The sequence below is a fragment of the Lampris incognitus genome, chromosome 15 (assembly GCF_029633865.1).
Source record: "Lampris incognitus isolate fLamInc1 chromosome 15, fLamInc1.hap2, whole genome shotgun sequence".
In the NCBI taxonomy this organism is placed as follows: Eukaryota; Metazoa; Chordata; class Actinopteri; order Lampriformes; family Lampridae; genus Lampris; species Lampris incognitus.
In genome coordinates, this window is record NC_079225.1 from 9,701,145 (window position 1) to 9,724,084 (window position 22,940).

At 49.0% G+C, this 22,940-nt stretch overlaps 1 protein-coding gene across 1 annotated transcript in view; it reads left to right on the forward strand.

Moving 5' to 3' along the window:
• scara5 (scavenger receptor class A, member 5 (putative)) overlaps positions 1–22,584 on the forward strand; it is a 68,047-nt gene extending 45,463 nt beyond the window's left edge. The window contains exons 8-9 of the mRNA XM_056295066.1: positions 15,191–15,379; positions 22,174–22,584. Coding sequence (XP_056151041.1) covers positions 15,191–15,379; positions 22,174–22,307 — 323 coding nt within the window. The 3' untranslated portion in view covers positions 22,308–22,584. The remainder of the gene's footprint in view (positions 1–15,190; positions 15,380–22,173) is intronic.
• The last annotated feature ends 356 nt before the right edge of the window (positions 22,585–22,940 follow it).

A 22,940-nucleotide genomic window follows, 5' to 3' on the forward strand; every position in this document is an offset into this window, starting at 1 on the left:
TAACAGGTTTAAGAGGTTTGAGGCTGCTAAAATCAATTTATTCTAGGTTCACATTCCTTCTTACACCATTACAGTGAGAAGAACAACAATATATGTTCATTCATCATCATCAGCCGCTTCTCCGGGGTCGGGTCGCGGTGGCAGCAAGCTAAGTAGGGCACTCCAGACGTCCCCCTCCCCAGCAACGCCCTCCAGCTCCTCCTGGGGGATCTCAAGACGTTCCCAGGCCAGATTGGACATGTAGTCCCTCCAGCGAGTTCTGGGTCTACCCCGGGGTCTCCTCCCTGTTGGGCCTGCCCGGAAAACCTCCAAAGGAAGGCGCCCAGGAGGCCTCCTGATCAGATGCCCGAACCACCTCAACTGGCTCCTTTCGACGTGAAGGAGCAGCGGCTCTACTCTGAGCTCCCTCCGGATGTCCGAGCTCCTCACCCTATCTCTAAGGCTGAGCCCAGACTCCCTACGGAGGAAACTCATTTCAGCCGCTTGTATCCGCGATCTCCCCCTTTCGGTCACCACCCAAAGCTCCTGACCATAGGTGAGGGTTGGAACCAAGACTGAATTGAGAGCTCTGCCTCCCGGCTGAGCTCCTTCTTCACCACAACGGTGCGGTATAGCGTCCGCATTACTGCTGATGCTGCACCAATCCACCTGTCCATCTCCCGCTCCATCCTACCCTCGCTCCTGAACAAGACCCCGAGATACTTGAACTCCTTCATTTCACGTCACAAATATATGGATGACAGTTTGTTATTACTGAATCTCCATAATAATACAGGTGATTTCATGCGCAAATCCTTTTATAAAGAGCGCAGCATAAAAACCATATCCTGTCAGCCAGTCCAGGAAATGTAATTGACCTTTTGCAAAGTACCACCTCAGAACAGGGCTTGTCAGGCTTTCAGCAAAACCAGGTCCCGTAGGCCGTTTTGGCACGGAACCTGCAAATCGGATACTAGATATCCGAAAAGTTTGGAAGGGAGTGTAACTTTCTTTCCCTTCCCAAAAGCCAAAACGCAAGACCCCATACTGGCTTTCACTGTCTGGCTCTTTGACAGTATTTCACTTTTACTGCGGTAATACCAGTCTGCACCTTCAGCTGTGGTTTAAGGAGAGAGACTCAGCCAAGTCTGTGTGCTCAGGGAATAGAGTGTTTTGGTGGTACCCGGGTCCTGGTCCTGGGTGAAATAGCCCGTGTTAATCACTTAAAACCACTCCACCTTCATCCCAGACCAGCCACGTGGCGTGCACATGTCCCGATTACAGAAATAAGCACGTACAGAAACGCGAGGAGAGAGGAGTCAAGCCAACGGGCATTTAACAAAAAGAGACCTCCTTTCCACTCCAGCCTGATTTTAACGCTGTCACATAACATTTGACGCACTGGTAGAAATAAAATAAATCATCCCACGCGCCAGCTCACTTTGCTTTTATTTCCATCCCGCTCTGTTGTGACGCACAACAGCTTTTTAAAAAGTGCTGTGTAAATAAAGGTTATTATCCGGATGATGATGATGATGATGATGATGATGATGATCTGCCTGAAAGCCTTCAGACCCCTGACCTGATGTATTGCATTTAAGAAAGAGTCTGTTGTGGGTAACTCGTTTTACATCACTACAGTGGCATGCATGCGGCAAGCGCACGTGGCGCCAGGTGGAAATGTTGCCCCCTTTTTCTCCCCAATGGTATCCGAACAATCGCCCCACTCTTCCGAGCCGTCCCAGTCGCTGCTCCGCCCCCTCTGCCGATCCGGGGAGGGCTGCAGACCACCACACGCCTCCTCCCATACGTGTGGAGTCGCCAGCCGCTTCGTTTCACCTGAAAGTGAGGAGTTTCACCAGGGGGACGTAGCGCGTGGGAGCATCACGCTATTCCCCCCGGTTCCCCCTCCCCTCTGAAGAAGGCGCTCCGACTGACCAGAGGAGGCGCTAGTGCAGCGACCAGGACACATAGCCACATCTGGCTTCCCACCCGCAGACACGGCCAGTTGTGTCTGTAGGGACGCCCGACCAAGCCGGAGGTAACACGGGGATTCGAACCGCCGATCCCCCTGTTGTTAGGCAACGGAATAGACGAGACTCATTCTTAAAACTCGTTATGCGGGAAAGTATGAATGTCTGAACACTACAGTTTGTAATTGTCGACCCCGAACCCTGTCAGGCTCGACCCAGACATGTCAGTTCAGGCTCAGCTTATTCAGTTATTCCGGCGGGTTTGAGAGGGTCGGGCTCTGCACTGCGGTGGATAAATGAACCTGAACCTGAACCTGAGGTGGAACTTGAACGTGCAGGCGGGTGGATGAGGCCGTGTTACCTCCGGCTTGGTCGGGCGTCCCTACAGGTGAGAAGCCGGATGTGGGTATGTGTCCTGGTCGCTGCGCTAGCGCCTCCTCGGTCGGGTGAAAAGAAGCAGCTGGCGGGCGTCCGGGTGGTGTAGCGGTCTATTGCGTTGCCTACCAACGCGGGGATCACCGGTTCGAATCCCCGTGTTACCTCCGGCTTGGTCGGACGGCCCTACCAGACACAGTTGGCCGTGTCTGGGTGTCTTTCTTTGATGGGTGGTGGATGTGAAGTGTTTTTAGTGGTTTACGTGCTGAAAGAGGCGGAAGGTTTTTGTTTGGAGAGCTGGCCGTCATGGCCGCAGCATTAGGAGCTGGAGGAGGAGAGGAGTTGACGCTGCGCCACGGGACCAGGTGTGTGCCAGGTAACAGCAACATGGTGGAGAACGCGCCTCGGGCTGTTGGCAGACACGTGGGCTGTGATCCTATCGGGTTAACAAAGCAGTGGCGGTGTTCTTGAAGGAGTAAGTAGTGTGATGGCGGATGGGATTTATGTCAAGTGGGTTTTGAGCTGTCTCGCCATTGTCGCCACCAGCAACGAGGGTGGTAGTTTCACATGTGCTGCCTTTCCTTAGGGATGAGGCTTTGAGTTGGGAATGATCCAGGTTTATTTGTTTTTGATTTATTTTGATTGTGAGATACCTTATCGATCCCCGTGGGGAAATTACCCTCTGCATTTAACCAATCCTAGCTGTGCAGCTAGGAGCAGTGGGCGGCCGCCCTGCAGCCCCCGGGGACCAGCTCCGGTTCGTCTTGCCCTGCCTCGGTCAGGGGCACAGACAGGAGTACTGACCCTAGCATGCATGTCATTCTGATGGTGGGGGAAACCGGAGCATCCGGAGAAAACCCACCGCAGACACGAAGGTTTTCAGATTTGCCAGCGACGGGCGTCCGGGTGGTGTAGCGGTCTATTCCGTTGCCTACCAACACGGAGATCGCCAGTTCGAATCCTCGTGTTACCCCCGGCTTCGTCGGGCGTCCCTACAGACACGATTGGCCATGTCCGCGGGTGGGAAGCCGGATGTGGGTATGGCAAGCTATAACATGAAACAGGCTTGTATGCTGTCTCAGAAAATGTACTTGACTAAACTGCATTATATAGATAGATAGATAGATAGATAGATAGATAGATAGATAGATAGATAGATAGATAGATAGATAGATAGATAGATAGATATGCATCATAAACGAATACACATACACAGACACCCACAAATTATAGAGTAAAAGGCTGCAGCAGAGAGAACAAACGAGGCACAAAAGAAGCCAAAGAGCAGCTGAGTCTGGGACTAATACATGCATGCAGGCATGCACGTACACGTGTGTGCACGCGTGTGAGTGCATGCATAATATGTGTGTTTGCTGCAAGATCACACACACACACACACCCCTCTGGCTTTGAGCAGTGGTAACTGACATTTTGAACGTAGGCCCCGCAGGTCCAGCAGAAGGTGTAGTGGGTTTGAGGCTTGACAGGTTGTTTTTACAGCGAGCCGCTGCGGCTACGGGGATCTTAAGTGTATCCAGTTGGGGCTCTGCAACGGTTTAGCTTGAGACAAAAATGTGACATTTACTTTAACCCTGAGACAACAAAATGAATTTTTAATTTCGTGCGGTGACCCACAAGAAAAGGGCCTAAGCTGAACAAATGCGTGCTCCAAAGTGTAAGCTCTGTTGTGCTGTCAACCCCCAAACCACCACCTCTGAGGCCGAGAAACAATTCAGTCTCACACACACACACACCGCAAGTTCAATTCGTGCGTGAAACCCATGAATAAACGTCCATTCATGCACTCACACTCGCACAAACATACGCACGGACACTCTTTCGTCACCCGAGGACTGAATGACGTTGATTTGACTTTCAACTCTGATTACAAACCATTATTTCTAGAGTTTGCTAACATGCATGCCAAAGACTGTGGGGGAGGGGAAAGAGAAACGAAGCAACAAAGGATTTAAAACAAAACAGAACCAAGTAGAACATGATAGAAGGCAAAGCCACAGAGAAAGGTCTTTCCTGGAGAATGCGCTGTGAACAGGCTGAAATGGTGAAGTATTATCCGACTACCATGCAGTCAACTTCCCCTCAGCACTCCTGGCCAGGTTTTCAATCTGCCAGGTAAATGGGAGTAACGTCAGTCCATGCTCTGGCCTTTCGGGAGGTGTTGACAGCACGATACTATAATGGTCGTGGTCGCTAAGACTCGGTCTTTATTCTTATACTATACTTAATGAAAATAGTCGTTGTTCATACTTAATTTGTGCCATTAATGTAGAAGAAAACGTGTTGTTTGGCTTGCTCAAAAACAGGGCTGTGTGGAACAATGTGTGCGAGCTAGGGAGGGACCTGGTTTACTTTGTGACCGGACCTGCTGGCCAGCTCTGCAAAGTGAATGTAGAAGCTGTGAGACTGCAGAGGAAAAGCTGGCAGACATCACACTGGAGGAGATACGCTTTCCTCGCTGACGTTCTCCAGGGGAGGTGCTGAAATGTACGGACAGAGCCAAGCAGGTTCTGCAGAAGGTGCCTTGGATTGAGTTCTGCAAGCCTCCGTTGGAAATGCTGCACTTTGCAGACACAGTTTGACGGTACATTACCAGTTGAGTACAGTCTGCTAAGGCGTCCGGGTGGCGTAATGGTCTATTATGTTGCCTACCAACGCGAGGATCGGCTGTTCGAATCCCCGTGTTACTGATGGCTTGGTCGGGCAGCCCTACAGACACAACTGGCCGTGTCTGCGGGTGGGAAGCCGGATGCGGGCATGTGTCCTGGTCGCTGCACTAGCTCCTCCTCTGGTCGGTCGCGGCACCTGTTAAGGTGGGAGGGGGAACTGGGGGGAACAGCGTGATCCTCCCACGCGCTACGTCCCCCTGGTGAAACTCCTCACTGTCAGGTGAAAAGAAGTGGCTGGTGTCTCCACATGTATGGGAGGAGGCATGCGGTAGTCTGCCGCCCTCCTCGGGTCGGCAGAGGGGGTGGAGCAGTGATCGGGATGGCTCGGAAGAGTGGAGTAATTGGCCAAGTACAACTGGGGAGGAAAATGGGGGGGCACAAAAAAAGTACAGTCTGCAAGGTAGACGTGTACCATGACAGACTCCGGGATCCCCAGATGACGCAAGATAAGATAAGGTTCTCAGAAGCATCAGTATTAAGTTAACGTCTGAGCGTTTTGCTTTCCATTAAATGGGAACTAGTCTCGATCCCGCCAGCTGGGTTTGGTTTAGCATATTGTGTCAGAAAACAAAGAAGTGGTTACAGCAGTGTTCTTTCAGCTCGGCTCACACAGGCATGTTTGACGTTGCTGTCGTGGACAACAAAGAATGAGTTAGAAACACTCGGACAACCTTTATTGCGTAATATTAAAGTTAGGTGAGTCATTTTTTAAGCGGAAAGGCAAACACCTTGTATTTGGCAGCAGCTACGCATCAGGGATTTATGGGAGGTCATTGTCCACAATGATTTTAGAAATGTCTTGTGGGTCCAAAACTTCAGGAATCAGGAACACTTTGTCATTTCATTCCATGCACCTCCTTCCGGGCATGAAATGAAACGTCGTTTCCCCCAGCCCACAGCAGTGCAACACAAAGACAAAAGCTCATATCCAAAAACTACAGGAACTTCAAGAGCACACATACTAACGAACACATAAATCTAAACTAACACATATGTCCAAGCGAAACAAAAATAAAAAATCACTGTCAAAGGGAACGAATGCCAGCCACGATGTCTGTCGGACTGCCGGTCTGCATGGGCTAGCAGTTAGCTTAGCTTGCCCCGCTTCTGCGTCCTGTCAGACCGCCCTCGGTGCTTCCTCCCCGGGCGCAGCTCCAGGCAGGGGCCGTGGTCCTTCGGCTCACCGGATGCAGTAGACCAGGCTCCCCAGCCGATCCAACACCAGCTCTCCCATGCCAGATACTCTCGACACACCTTCCCGTACTCCACACAACGACACCAAAAACACCACAGTCAACGCCAGGCTAGGCCGCCGCCGCCAGACCCCCCTTGGTGTTATCAGAACTGCCGGTCTGCATGGGCTAGCAGTTAGCTTAGCCTGCCCCGCTTCCGCGTCCTGTCAGACCACCCTCGGTGTTACCTCCTCGGTCACAGCTCCAGGCAGGGCCGTGGTCCCTGGGCCCACAGGACGCAGCAGACCAAGCTCTCCCAGCCGATCCAGCACCAGCTCTCCCAGCCATCAAACCAAGACAAACTTAAACGCAGACGTGGACGTGGACAAAGACACTACATGGACGGTACTGGGTGAGGCCGCTGCAAACGTGAATTCACGCCGCCATCTCCCCACACTGGTAGTGGGTGAGGTCCCTGCAAACGTCAAGTCGCCCCGCCATCCTCCCACACCAGAAGCGGAAACAGAATGACCCGCTTAACATTTGATGAGTTATGCAACGCAATAGTACCCCTCATGGCACCTGCAGTATCATGCGTGAGGGAGCCAGTCCCCACCAAGAAGCACATAGCTACCACTCTTATAAACTGGCTACCTTGACTTAAATGTGAAAAACGTTTTCCCATTTCAATTTACGAAATATTGCTTTTCCGAATCATCTGTGGGGAAAAAAACACCTCATGAGTGTATGAACTTTTTTTCTGTATTTGACGTTTTATGAAATACATGTGTTTCCATTACTCGTTTTTAGCGTCGTAATTTCAAAGTGAGCGTTAAGCAGGTTCATGGAAACCCGCCTATAGATAGCTAGCTAGCTCACACTAACTAGCATGATGTTGGCAAGCAACTATTCAGAAACAAACCAACTGATGGTGACAGTTAATGGGCTGTCCTATCAAGTCAGAGTATTAGACATGTAATCAGTAGTAAGAAGCAGATTGGTTTTCTGAAACGGTTTAATTATGTTGACAACCAGGAGAAGAGTTTCTCAAGGGTGTTAATTATATTTCCACAACAACATCACTTCTAACATTGTTGTTAACTTACATTAACAAACCCTCCGGTAACAAATACTATGACATTGGAAAACATGATTTTCATTGGACTGGATCTTTAATATAAACCAACCTGCCACAGGGTGTCCGGGTAGCGTGGTGGTCTACTCCGTTGCCTACGATGATCGGGGGTTCTAATCCCGTGTTACCTCCGGCTTGGTCGGGCATCCCTACAGACACTATTGACCTTTCGCAAAGTACCGCCCCAGACTGGTGCTTGTCCAATCCTACCTTAGCAACGGTTTCTATGTGAGGGAGGTCCATCAAGCTTTCAAACACACAACAAAATGCTGAAACGGTGTGCCTATGGGATCTGCAAATTGGATACTAGATATCTGAAAAGTTTGGAGGGGGTGTACTTTTCTTTCCCTTCCCAAAACCCAGAACGCAAGAAGCGCAATGTCGGCAATAGATTTGGCAGTATAGCAGACCCCATGGCCAGCTTAATCCATCCAAAATCAACAAAAATACCTGTCTGCTCCAAGCTAAGCTTGCTACTAGCTATTATTGATAGCTAATACAGCTAACGTCTTATTACTGTTACTTTTACCCACACAATGCGCTGATTTCTTCCTTCATGTTTTGGTGTTTTCCGGCTACTTCCTGGATAGTTCTGAAACGCTTGACGGGCATAGCAACAGTAACTAAGGGGGGCGGGACTTTGCGAAAGGTCAATTGGCCGTGTCTGTGGGTGGGAAGCCGGATGTAGGTATGCGTCCTGGTCGTTGCACTAGCGCCTCCTCTGGTCGGTCGGGGCTTCTGTTCGGGGGGGGGGGGGCTGGAGGATTGCGTGATCCTCTCACACACTATGTCCCCCTGGTGAAACTCTTCACTGTCAGGTGAAAAGAAGCGGCTGGCGACTCCACGTATTGGAGGAGGCATGTGGTAGTCTGCAGTCCTCCCTGAATTGGCAGAGGGGGTGGAGCAGCGACCGGTATGGCTCGGAAGAGTTGGGCAATTAGCCAAGTACAATTGGGGAGAAAAGGGGGGAAATAAAAGATAAATAAATAAAAGTACTGTAACTTACCTTCAGTTTTGTCAGTCCATTTAGTTAGGAGTAGGAGTCTCTTTTTTCCACTGGTGGATATCTCCTTCAGGAGAATTCCTCTTTGTGCATATGGCACAGACAAAGAAGGCTACCACCTTAATCCAGTTGTGAACCCTGTGTCTATCTTTCAGGGGGAATGCTGTTCAAACAGGCACTACATTGATCAACTAACTCTTATCTTGAGTTCCTTGAACTGAGTTACCAGATTGAGCAATCTTTTGCTCAAGGACACTTTGGGAGGAGACTTTGTTCTCACTTTGATTAAACCTAAGACGTAACACTTAAAGCATGTTCTCTCTAATGGTAAGACTACAATACTACCCACCAGCTGCAACAGACTGTGTCATAGTTAGATATATGCTGCATATGTGGTGGAAAAGTCATGCCTGATTAACTTTATTCAACAATGAGTCTTCCTTTGATGTTGTTTGATTACCTGTCTAGAAAGATCCCATGCACCACCATCAGAGAGAACGTTTAAGACCACAGTGCAGATCCATCATAGCCCAGGTCTGATGGCAAGCTTCCCATGGCAGAGAAATACATGTCTGCGAAATATGGTTCTGATTATCCTAACCCTAACCCCCCCCCGTCCCGAGACTATGTCACAGTGGGCAGCCTCAGTCACTAAAGAAGGGGGAGAGGGATGAAAGGATGAAAGGCACGGGGAGAAAAAGAACGAGGGAGGGGGAATGGTCTGAGAATCTCACGGTTGACTGTGCGAAAAAGTGCAGCGTAATTTGGATCGGTTGTTGTGATAGCCATCTGTCCGTGTTTAGGTCCGTTACAGCTGCTTCTGCAGCGTAGTAATAGTTTTCATAGAGGGACAACGGTGCTGGTCCACGGATGCTCGGCTTCACCCAAATGGTGCTGTAGTCAACATGCTAATGCTAGATGGCGCGTTGCAGAACTAGCAGTGCTTTCAAACGTACAACTTATATGAGGTGGCCAGGGCGACCCATTTATCTCATAGCAGATTCAATAATGCGTGTTGTGTTGGCTGCTGTTGTCGTATTCTCCCTTTCTTCACTATCTTTACCATTTTCCCCTCTCTTCTGTCTTTTTACAAGAACATAGGAAGTTGAAAAATAGCTCAGTGTCTACTGTTGGTTTGAAAAGGGTATGATTCAAGAATCTCTGGCAGATATGATAGTCTAATCTTGTGGTGGATATGGAATTATGATGAGCTACTAGAATACCAAGTACAGTACTGTATAATCAGAGTGAAACGGTAAACAGAACAAATTTATGTTGGTCTGCTGAGGTTAATATCCTGTCTAGATAATGTGTGCCCTTGCGCTATAGTATATTGTCATCAGTGTGTCACACACAGCATAAATATCTCCACACCAAGCATCCATCCAAAATACTGGAGCTGAGCTCATATGATGTGAACTGTGTGTGTGTGTGCATATGTGTGTGCGCTTCGGCCTACCTCTATACATCTCATTTCCTTTACGAGTCCTGTAAGGTGATAAATCACATCGCTTATATGGGTGCAGCTGCTGCGCAGTTTTAGGACATGTAGCATGTACAGCTTTCTATACTGCTACAAGTTGTCCACTTACATGCCCACTTATTTCAACGTGTGAATCTCCTTTCTAGTAGGATTGTTATACCCTTGAACAAGCCATTCTAACTTTACTGTTTCCGGTGTGGGAAGATGGTGGCTCACATTCACGTTTGCAGCAGCCTCACCCAGTGCTGTCCCTGCAGTGTCTTTGTCCACTTCTGCGTTTAAGTTTTGTCTTGGTTTGATGGTTGGGAGAGCTGGCACTGGATCAGCTGGGAGAGCTTGGTCTGTTGCGTCCTGTGGGCCCAGGGACCACGGCCCTGCCTGGAGCTGCAACCGAAGAGGTAACACCGAGGGCGGTCTGACAGGACGCAGAAGTGGGGCAGGATAAGCTAACTGCTAGCCCATGCAGACCGGCAGTTCTGATAATGCCGATGGCGGTCTGGCAGCGGCCTCGCCTGGCCTTGACTGTGCTTTTAGTGTCGTCGTGTGAAGTGCAGGGAGGTGTGTCGAGGGTGTCTGGCTGGGGAACTGGCATTGGATCAACTGAGGGAGCTTGGTCTGCTGCATCTTGTGAGCCCAAGGACCACGGCCTTGACCGGAGCTGCGCCCGAAGAGTAAACACTGAGGGCAGTCTGACAGGACACAGAAGTGGGGCAGGCTAAACTAACTGCTAGCCCATGCATACCAGCAGTTCTGACAGTCATCCTGGCTGGCGTTCGTTCTCCTGGACAATGATTTTAGTTTAGATATATATGTGTTACTTTGGCTATATGTGTTCTTGTAGTTCTTGTAGTTTTTGGATGTGTGTTTGTGTCTTTGTGTTGCACTGTTGTGGGCTGGGGGAAACCATGTTTCGTATCATTTCATGTGCACAAGTGCATGATATGAAACGACAGTGTTTCTGATTTACCTCAGATTGTTCTGCGACAGTGGGAAGTAATGGTGCTCGACCCATGCCCTCTCACGTCAGCAGAGGTTGTGGAGCTAAGACCTGAAACAGACCACTTTCCTGTCCACGAGTGTGAAATTGAGTGTACCCACCTTTGTCTTGGCTTAAATACACTAGAAAGAAAAAAAGTGATTACTTCTTTAAGTCACTGTAGTCCAATAACACATGGTGCAATTACAGCTCATAGTGGGTTAGCCAGGTGTATATCGCTGACAGACAGCAAAATGAAACTGGGCCAGATCCGGGCCGGATGTATCACAGCAACTGGTGCGGATCTGCAAAACGGTCTTTTTGCACAACGGGCCAATACCGGCGTGGATCCGGCTTATGGACCTGTACCGGCTTTGGGCCAGGTGCGGCCCAAAGCCGGTACAGCTCTGCGGTACATGCGGGGCGGTCTAGGAGCGGCTGTGATTGCTATAATGATCTGCCGGAATCGGCGCAGGGCGGTCTATGGGCGGATGTGATTCCTATGCAGATCTGCCGGACTGTGGGCGGATCCGGCCCAGGTGCTATGAGGGAACGGACTACAATTAGGGTTTGGGCCTTTGAAATAAAAAGTGAAGATACATAATGTGTATTGTAGGATAGCAGTTACTAATGGAGTGACCAGGAGGAACTAAGAAATATGAAATATAATAGTCTGTAGCATGTTACTGCCCACCCTGGACCCCCACCAATTTGCCTACCGACAAAATAGATCCACTGATGACGCGATAGCCACTACACTCCATACCGCCCTCACCCACCTGGAAGAAAGGAACTGCTATGTGAGAAGGCTGTTTGTAGACTACAGCTCAGTATTCAATACCATAGTCCCCCTCCAGACTCTACACCAAGCTCAGGGACTTAGGACTCAACCCCAGCCTGCGCAGCTGGATCCTGAACCTCCTGTCGAGCCGACGCCAGGTGGTGAGGATGGGGTCCAAAACCCCTGTCCCGCTGACCCTCAACACTGGAGCCCCCCCCACCCCCCAGGGCTGCATCCTGAGTCCCCTCCTCTACTCCATGACTGCGTGGCCACACGTCGCTCCAACTTGGTGATAAAGTTTGCTGACGACACGGCGGTGACTGGCCTGATCACCAACGATGAGACGGCATACAGGGGAGCGTTCAACAATCTAACAAAGGGGTGCCAGGAGAATAACCTCTCTCTCAACGTCGACACAACCAAGGAGCTGATTGCGGACTACAGGAAGAGAGGGGGGAGGCTGGACCCCATCACCATCAACGGGTCTGCTGCAGAGAGGGTCAAGAGCTTCAAGTTCCTTGGTGTTCACATTACCGAGGACCTCACCTGGGATGAACACACCAGTCATGTGGTGAAAAGGCACAGCGATGCCTCTTTCACCTCAGGCGACTGAAGAAGTTCGGCATGGGGCCCAGGATTCTACGGGCCTCCTACAGAGGCACAGCCGAGAGCGTCCTGAATGGATGCACCACCACCTGGCATGGGAACTGCCCACAACCACAAAACGCTGCAGAGGGTTGTGTGGATGGCCCAGGACATCAGTGGATGTGAGTTTCCCTCCATCCAGGACATGTACAATGGACTCTGTGTCAGCAAAGCCTACAGGATTATCAAAGACCCCAGCCACCCCAACTATGGACTGTTCCAGCTGCTACCATCAGGCAAGCAGTACCGCAGCCTCAAAGCCTGGACCAGGAGGCTCCAGAACAGCTTCTTCCACCAAGCAGCCTGGCTTTTGAACAAAGAACATTAAAGACACTAAGCCTGGTGCCGGACTGACTGGTGCTGACCTGTGGTCTTCAGCGGATCATCAGTTTACACACACACACACACACACACACACAGAATTAGCTTGGCATACACAAACACACACAAATATATGAACAACTACACACATATGCACATTTATTAAGGCTGGGCCTACACACACACACACACACACACACACACACAGCACCTTATATACACCACACACTATTTATTATTATTATTACTGCTGTTTGTTCTGTTTTGTTGTTGTTTTGTAGTTGTTTTGTAGCTGCAGTGTCGAGGAGCCGAGGCTCGATAACTTTACTCTCTTGTACTTGTATACTGAGACGTAACAAATAATCCTGAATCTCGAAATAGAAAAGTAGCATACCAGGAAATTAATTCATCACTAAAAATCACCATCACGCGTCCGGGTAGCGTAGCGGTCTGTTCCGTTGCCTACCAACATGGGGATCGCCGGATCGAATCCCCGTGTTGCCTCCGGCTTGATCAGGCGTCCCTACAGACACAATTGGCCGTGTCTGCGGGTGGGAAGCCGGATGTGGGCGTGTGTCCTGGTCGCTGCACCAGTGTCTCCTCTGGTTGGTCGGGGCACCTGTTCAGGGGGGAGGGGGGGAATAGCGTGATCCTCCTACACGTTATGCCCCCCTGGTGAAACTCCTCACTGTCAGGTGAAAAGAAGCGGCTGGCGACGCCACATGTATGGGAGGAGGCGTGTGGTAGTCTGCAGCCCTCCCCGGATCAGCAGAGGGGGGGGGGAGCAGAGACCGGGACGGCTCGGAAGAGTGGGGTAATTGGCCCGGTACAATTGGGGAGAAAACAATCCACAAAAGATTAAGCCACGATCAGGTTTAGCAGTCCAAATTTACCAAACGCTTATTGTACAGGAGTCCAAAATCAGCCGCCCAACGGGCTGCTGCCTGTCACACGGCGGTGAGCAGTCCTTTCCTCTGCTGTGAGAGCTAATTCTGCACAGGAGACGTACAAACTCCTCACTGTCAGAGGCTTTAAGTTGGGCCTCTGGTAGGCCTCCGCTGAACACAGCGCTGACCGGCAAAACAGCTGTTCCTCATCAGAGACGGGCTGTGCCACGCCGTACGTACTATGTCAAGCCATGCCAGACCGGGCCCGATCAGGACCCCAAAACATCTGCGATACATCTTGCTGCCGGAAAAATATTTCAGTTCCTGTACATCTCAAACATTGCAGTTTCTGTTATGGATCCCCTAAATCTCATCTCATCTCATCTCATCTCATCTCATCTCATCTCATCTCACCTCCTTTCACTTACCGCCTTCTCCTCTCTACACTCCTTACTTCTCCTCTCTAGACTCTTCTCCTCTCTACACTCCTTACTTCTCCTCTCTACACTCCTTACTTCTCCTCTCTAGACTCTTCTCCTCTCTACACTCCTTACTTCTCCTCCCTAGACTCCTTACTTCTCCTCTCCAGACTCCTTACTTCTCCTTTCTAGACCCCTTACTTCTCTCTACACTCCTTACTTCTCCTCTCTAGACTCTTCTCCTCTCTACACTCCTTACTTCTCCTCCCTAGACTCCTTACTTCTCCTCTCCAGACTCCTTACTTCTCCTTTCTAGACCCCTTACTTCTCTCTACACTCCTTACTTCTCCTCTCTAGACTCTTCTCCTCTCTACACTCCTTACTTCTCCTCTCTACACTCCTTACTTCTCCTCTCTAGACCCCTTACTTCTCTCTACACTCCTTACTTCTCCTCTCTAGACTCTTCTCCTCTCTACACTCCTTACTTCTCCTCTCTACACTCCTTACTTCTCCTCCCTAGACTCCTTACTTCTCCTCTCCAGACTCCTTACTTCTCCTTTCTAGACTCCTTACTTCTCATCTCTACACTCCTTACTTCTCCTCTCCAGACTCCTTACTTCTCATCTGTACACTCCTTACTTCTCATCCCTACACTCCTTACTTCTCCTCTCTACACTCCTTACTTCTCCTCGGCGCCTATCTGCAGCTTTTTCGCTTCCAAATCAGCTGGCTGATAAAGGCTCACAAGTGGTGATTTTCTAATGACGGTAATTGTAATTTTTTTTTACAGACCAAAGCATGAAGGGAGGAAATGTGCTATCATTTATATCGTCCTATTTTATTTTTCATTGTGGGAGGAAGGACCGTTCCTCTGGTTTACGGAAAAACTGGATGGTGAAAACAGTCCCGTTTTCATCTCAGTTTGGTCTACAAAGTGCCGTCGAAGTCATAAACATTTACGACAGTAATCCGCTTAGTACGAGTTCAACATCAGGCCAGTAAATATTGGCTAGAGAAGACGCACACACTCCCTCAACACAATGTTTGTTGACACAAGTTTGTTTCTTGTTGGGTTTTTTTTGGTGCAAACCAAGCAGCCCAATTTCTTACAACAATTCTTCTACACAGCATCTCCAAAGGGGGATGGAAGGTTCAACAAATACATGTGCATGAACAAAAGCCCACGTGCCAGCACACACATGTAAGCTGGCTGGGTATTGATGTACACAACCTACATTCAAATGCCAGTATCTGCACCAACAATGTGTATTTTCATGTGTGCATTTGCAGATCTGGCTCTGGTTTACACTGAACGTTGACCTGAGTGTGTCCCTCCCTTGTGTGTCTGTTGCAGTGGAGGAGAGCCTCGTGCGGCTGGTGAATGGTTCAGGCTCTCACGAGGGTCGTGTGGAGGTGTTCCATGAGCGTCGTTGGGGGACGGTGTGTGACGACGTCTGGGATAAAAAGGATGGGGACGTTGTGTGTAGGATGCTGGGATTCAAAGGAGCCGTTCAGGTGCATAAGACTGGCTGGTTTGGACAGGGTACGTACACACACACACACACACACACACATCAAAACACATAAGTACATCATACATTTAAACCATACAGAGAATAATTTTCTACTACCACTACCACTACTACTACTACTACTACTACTTCTGGCTGCTCCCGTTAGGGGGCGCCACAGCGGATCATCCGTTTCCATCTCTTCCTGTCCTCTGCATCTTCCTCTGCCACACGAGCCACCTGCAGGTCCTCCCTCACTACATCCATAAACCTCCTCTTTGGCCTTCCTCTTCTCCTCTTCCCTGGCAGCTCCATATTCAGCATCCTTCTCCCAATATACTCAGCATCTCTCCTCCACACATGTCCAAACCATCTCCACCTTGTCTCTCTTGCTTTGTCTCCAAACCGTCCAACCTGTGCTGTCCCTCTAATGTACTCGTTCCTAATCCTGTCCTTCATCACTCCCAATGAAAATCTTATCATCTTCAACTCCGCCACCTCCCCCTCCTGTCTTTTCATCAGTGGCACTGTCTCCAAACCATACAACATAGCTGGTCTCACTACCATCTTGTAAACCTTCCCTTTAACTCTTGCTGGTACCCTTCTGTCACAAATCACTCCTGACACTCTTCTCCACCCACTCCACCCTGCCTGCACTCTCTTCTTCACCTCTCTTCTGCACTCCCCGTTACTTTGGACAGTTGACCCCAAGTATTTAAACTCCTATGCCTTCGTCACCTCTACTCCTTGCATCCTCACCATTCCACTGTCCTCCCTCTCATTCAGCATAGGTACTCCGTCTTGCTCCTACTGACTTTCATTCCTCTTCTCTCCAGTGCATACCTCCACCTCTCCAGGCTCTCCTCCACCTGCACCCTACTCTCACTACAGATCACAATGTCGTCCGCAAACATCATAGTCCACGGAGACTCCTGCCTGATCTTGTCCGTCAACCTGTCCATCAACATGGCAAACAAGAAAGGGCTCAGAGCAGATCCTTGATGTACTCCCACCTCCACCTTGAACCCATCTGTCATTCCAACCACACACCTCACCATTGTCACACTGCCCTCATACATATCCTGCACCACTCCTACATACTTCTCTGCAACTCCCGACTTCCTCATACAATACCACACCTCCTCTCTCGGCACCCTGTCATATGCTTCCTCTAAATCTACAAAGACACAATGTAACTCCTTCTGGCCTTCTCTATACTTCTCCATCAACATTCTCAAAGCAAACATCACATCTGTGGTGCTCTTTCCTGGCATGAAACCATACTGCTGCTCGCTGATCATCACCTCTCCTCTTAACCTAGCTTCTATTACTCTTTCCCATAGCTTCATGCTGTGGCTGATCAACTTTATACCTCTGTAGTTGCTACAGTTCTGCACATCGCCCTTATTCTTGAAAATGGGTACCAGTATGCTTCTTCTCCACTCCTCAGGCCTCCTCTCACTTTCCAAGATTGTGTTAAACAATCTATGCCTTTATGCATGTTCAATAATGCAGGTAAGAAAATCAAAGAATGATGAATCAGTTGATCTGGAAACAGCGTTTATTGAGAGAGAAACGTTTCATCACTCACCTTAAGTGGCCTCCTCAGTCTCAACTGACTGCAGGTATCCCACCCTTACTGTACCCCACCCTTACCCCTCCGTATGTGGCGCGAGTGTCGGAACAGTTGAGACGAGTATTTTCCAAGCACCGTGTCTCAGTTGCTTTCAAACCCCAAAACACACAGCGCCAGAAGTTGGTCCATCCCAAGGATCAGGTCCCCCGTCACAAACAGAGCAATATAGCCAGGACTCCACAATCTACTAGACTGTGGGGTCCTGGCCTGATGTGTTAGCTCTTCTGTGTTGTGCCATCCTCTTCGCCAGCATCTGTTTAGTTTCCCCAAAGTACAAGTCACAGCCATCCTCCTGGCACTTAACAGCTACACTATATTGCTCTGTTTGTGCCAGGGAACCTGATCCTTGAGGTGGACCAATTTCTGGCACAGCGTGTTTTGGGGTTTGAAAGCAACTGAGATGTGGTGTTTGAAAAATACGCGTCTCAACTGTTCTGACACTCTGGCCACATACAGAATCACCACTAGTTTACGCTTAGACAGCTGCTGTCTTTCTCCTCTCTTCGATTGGCTGGTGCACTGATTGGGTGTCTTCCTGGCTTTGACAAACGCCCAGTTAGAAGAACCACACTTAACCAGGGCCTGTTTAATGTGGGGTTTCTTCCCTTCCCCGGCCGCTGTGTTGGTAGGGACCTCTCTCTCTCTCTCTCTCTCTCTCTCTTACTCTCTTTCTATCTCTCACTTTCTCTCTGTCTCTCACTCTCTTTCTATCTCGCTCTCTCTCTCTCACTTTCTCTCTGTCTCTCACTCTCATGCGCTCTCGCTCCCTCTCTCTCACCCACTTTCACTCACTCTCTCTTTCTATCTCTCTCTCTCACTCTTGCTTTCTCTCTCACTCTCTCTGTCTCTGTCTCTCGCTCGCTCGCTCACCAGTCACCATTACATCACTCAAACCCTCTGTCAAGGCAGAGTTTTTACAAATAAATGTGTAGAATCAGCAAAAGTACCCCCTTGTTTCCAGAGAACTGTCCAAAGGGATGAACATCATTGCTGTTGCCTCTCTAAACCACCCACCACAGTCCCTCGCAGAATTCAACCAGTCTGGGAATCGAATGAAATATTTCACTTAGCCTCGTTAATAGCTTCGATTGCTGTGTCTCTTTCTGAGGTCATAGTGTCTCTCGACTTAAAAGAGAATTTTTAATCTATGATGAAAACTGCATGATTTCGAGGCAAATGTTAGAAAGTGCCGGATGTTTAACCACGATTAGCCATTGTTGGCTGGATTCTCCTTTAGCTCCGCTTGTTAAAAAGTAATTAAAGAGAATGAAATACAAGTCGTTTCCCTGGACAGGTTTGCTTGTATAGGTGAAGAATTACTCCCATCTCCTCTAGCTGAAAACTAGAGAGCGGGGTTTGTCCGAGTCCATCATCAGTGAGGGGATGCAGATGTAAGTCCTTGGAGAGTCAATTATAGAAAAAAGTGATCTTGACAGTATCCAGAACTGGTTCACTTTCTTTGTTTGTGCAAAATATTCTGCACCGTCATGACATGACTAATTTGGTGGTGAAATCCCAAGCAAGCGTTTCATTGGTCTCTTATACTGACTCGCTCGCCCCTTCAAGCACTCTCGAGGCTTAGTTGACCTGAATTCCCGCATGTTGTTTTAATTTTCTAAACGTATTTGCGAGAAATGTTTTGGTGTGTCATGCAGATAGTAAAAGAAAAAAAAACAGTGTGCAGAAATCCAGTGTAAACAGTCGAAAGGTTAAATGAATCCCTCAGCAGGCACAGAGGAACATCTGGCGTTTATGCGGGACTACACTGGCCCTGGCTACTGCCCCAACCTCATGTACATGCTTTCCCTTGCACACCTCCTCCCTTCCCATGCATGCTTGCCTGATACGCATTTGCTCCCCCTGTTCATGGTGTTTGCAAGGTGTCAGAGCTCCTGCCTATCATGTAGAGGTGTGTTACAGTGTGAGCCCATGTTGGGATTACGGAAGCTGCACTGAAGGTGCTTGAGAACAACAGCTCGAGCTGAAACAGGCAGGACCACGAACATCCATCCATCCGTTATCCGAACCGCTTATCCTGCTCTCAGGGTCGCGGGGATGCTGGGGCCTATCCCAGCAGTCATTCGGCGGCAGGCGGGGAGACACCCTGGACAGGCCGCCAGGCCATCACAGGGCCGGCACACACACACACACCTAGGGACAATTTAGTACGGCTGATTCACCTGACCTACATGTCTTTGGACTGTGGGAGGAAACCGGAGCACCCGGAGGAAACCCACGCAGACACGGGAAGAACATGCAAACTCCACACAGAGGACGACCCCCAAGGTTGGACAACCCCGGGGCTCGAACCCAGGACCTTCTTGCTGTGAGGCGACCGCGCTAACCACTGCACCACCGTGCCGCCGCAAACATGCCAGTTCTAAAATGCTTACCGATGTTCAAAGTTACACACAGGTGCTCATACCCACATGCGCGCGTGCACACACACACATACAGCAGTTCTCCGGGTGCCGGCTCCATCAGGCCAGTGTAAAGCCCATGTAGGGCCAGTGTTCCCATCGCCACGTTCACCACAGCTGGTGATAAATCTCTATGGACGGGTTCCTGTGGATCCACCCATTTCTCTGTAAACACAGCATCCTGCCACTGTACAGCAGTAAGAGCACACACCGAGGACAAAAAAACAACACAACAGGAAACCTTGACACCTTAAAGGGATGTCCTGTGTAGGCCTGTGTCGAGTTCTTGAAGACATTTTTCATTTGCATGATATAGCCAAGATTTCTGAAATATAGAGTTACATCTTCCCCCGACCCCCCGCATTTGATTGTGCTGTTTGTTAACTTTCTCCAGTGGGCGTCTGTAAGAAAACCAGATGGTTTGATGGTTTATGTAGCTTGAGAAAATGGGGTTTTACATAGAGTAAAATTCCCTTTGCCTCAAGTGAGTAATTTCAAAACATTCCCATTAATATTATTCTGATCAGTCTTGCTGCAAGTTCAAGGTCAGACCGACCTGTGAATTCATGTTTGTGAAGAAGCGCGTGGTTGTTTTCAAAGCTATAGCGGTTGTCCCTTGTCATTGGTGTAGGTTAGTGTAGGATGGAAGCCCACCCTATCTGTCTTCGATAAAGTCAAAGAAAAACTGGACAGTACTGGACAGTTCTTTCATGAAGAAAAGAGATAGAAAATCTGAATATTTCAGGTATCCAGAATCAGGAACACTTTACTGGTCGTTTCAGAGACATGGTTTCCCCCAGCCCACAGCAGTGCAACACAAAGACAAAAACACATATCCAAAAACTACAAGCACTACAAGAACACATACTAACACATATATCTAAACTAATACGTATATCCGCACTAAACAAAAAAAGAAAAAAATCAGTCCAAGGGAACGAACACCAGCCAGGATGACTGTTGGAACTGCCGGTCTGCATGGGCTAGCAGTTAGCTTAGCCTGCCCCGCTTTCGCCTCCTGTCAGACCGCCCTCGGTGTTACCTCCTCGGTCACAGCTCCAGGCAGGGCTGTGGTCCCTGGGCCCACAGGACGCAGCAGACCAAGCTCTCCCAGCCGATCCAGCGCCAGCTCTCCCAGCCATCAAACGAAGACAAAACTTAAATGTAGACATGGACAAAGACACTGCATGGACGGTGCTGGGTGTGGCTGCTGCAAACGTGAATTCACGCCGGCATCTTCCCACACCGGAAGTGGGAGTGTATATGTTCCTGTCATCCCTAAAATCACAGCATCCATTAGGAACAATGGGACTTGAAAGGCTAACCTCTACCACCCTGCTTCATTCTTCAAATAACTTCTGTTCTGATTTTGCCGGGCCCGTGAAATTATTTCCATTTGGTTGAGGAAAATGTGGGAGATTAAGGACAGAGGAGTGTGTCTGGAAAATGTAACAAACAGTTAGAAAGAGTCCGAGGAAGGAAGAAAGGGAATGCCCTATCTGGCCCAAAGGACTTGTCTTCAGTGTAACTGATAGGGTGGAGGGACGCATGGCTGCAGCACATGATGCAGCCATGAGCACTGAGACTATACTCTGAAGTGCAGTAAGATGGAACAGAACATCACATAGTCCCTCTCCCCCTTGTCTGCCACCCCCCCTCCCTTCATGTGTAAATATATCTTATTTTTCGCTTTGTGGGGGAGGAGGTGGTTTCTCCATACTGCGGCTGAAAACACATTGCAGGTGCCTCGGTAGCCGAATAGGTCACGGTGCATGCTGCACAAACACAACGTCCCTGGTTCGATTCCAGCCAGTGACCTTTGTTGCATGTCGTACCCATCTCTCTCTCGCTCTCTCTCACCCCTTGTTTCCTGTCTGCCACTTCACTACCCTCTATCCAATAAAGGCAAAAATGCCAACAAAAAAAAATCTTTAAAGAAAGAAAACACACTGCAGGGGTAAAACATTGTATCATTTGTAAGATTTGCAATGACTGCTTTTTGCACACTCATGTAATGCATCTCTCTCTCCCTCTCTCTCTGTCCTCTCTCTCTCCCTCTCTCTCTCTCTCTCGCTTGCTCTCTCTCTCTCTGTCCTCTCTCGCTCGCTCACACACACACACCCACACACACGTGCATTCTCTCATGGACTCCAGTGTCCGCCTAATGGCACCGTAACTTGTTATCAGCTCACTTGGCGAACAGGATTTAGAGCACATCAGCAGAATGATGGCTATCTCCCCAGTTACAAGACTCCAGATGCCACTGTTACAGCATTAGCACTGAGAAAAGAAAAAACTCTTGTCTCTCATGTGGGCTGAGCGAGAACTCCTGAGTCCCCCTATCCTCAACACTGGAGAACGGGTCTGAACACATCCAGATGTTGCTGTATGTAGGATGTTCTCCACCACCTCTCTGCCAAAGCTGCATCGAAATATGTTGCAAAGACGAGTGGTCTGGGAGCTTGTTTAAATGATCCAGTTTTTAACATTCAGAGCCATTAAGTATTCAGAAGTTTACAGCTAGGCAATATTGCCAAAAATTTTTTGTTTTTATTACCAAATAGTGTAATCTTCTTGACGTGTCTGTGAGTAGGCTTTGGCATTCATGAGGGCTTCCACACCATATTATAACAATATACGCTTCATAATATTTCACGATGAGACTCTTAACCGTGGGCTTTAAAACAATAAGTAGGATTAGTTATTTCCATCGTAGAGCTCTGTACCTCACGCTTTTCTCTCTTTATCTTCTGCTTTGGTCTGTGTGCAGGTACTGGTCTGATCTGGATGGATGATGTTGCTTGTACAGGACAGGAGGACACCATCCACCAGTGCAAGTTCTCTGGCTGGGGCAAAACCAACTGCGGCCACGTGGAGGATGCCGGCGTGACCTGTGTCGTCTAACAAGCGAGACCATGACGGTGGAAAACTCTGCTGACGGCCACACTGACTGCTGCCTTAAACACGTGCCTTCCGTTTTAACGAGCTGCCAGATCCACAGTCTCTCCAGCTAGCTTGTATCGCGTGCCATGCTAGCTCTTCCGAGCAGGCCTTTTCTCCCGTGGATGCCGCCACTGGATGAAGCTCTATGTCCTCTGTTAAGAGAGCCACTGTATCTGCTGCCGAAATGTGATCAATTCAACTCCAAGGCTTAATATTGGGCTGTTTTACATAAATACACTCGTGCCGCTAAGTGTATGCCTATGTTGAGCTCTTTGACCTACAGTTTTTTTTTTGTTTTGTTTTTTTTGGTCCATTGGCAAGCAGCACTAGATGAGCTGACAGGCAGGTGGATGTTCAAACAATGGGAATATATCCGTACCATGGAAAGCTTAGATTGCACCACAGTAAGAGAGGTCATTTGTCTTCTATAGAGGTTAAAAGATCAACTTTCAAAAGAGTAGATGGAGTAGCTGGTAGAGTACACTTTAGGGTCAGGTTTGTCCTTCTGTTTTAAGTCTTTTAGGATGCGCTATCGATGTCCTGTTCATCAGTGCAGGCAAACTTCATCCCATATTCATCTCCTGCTATTACATA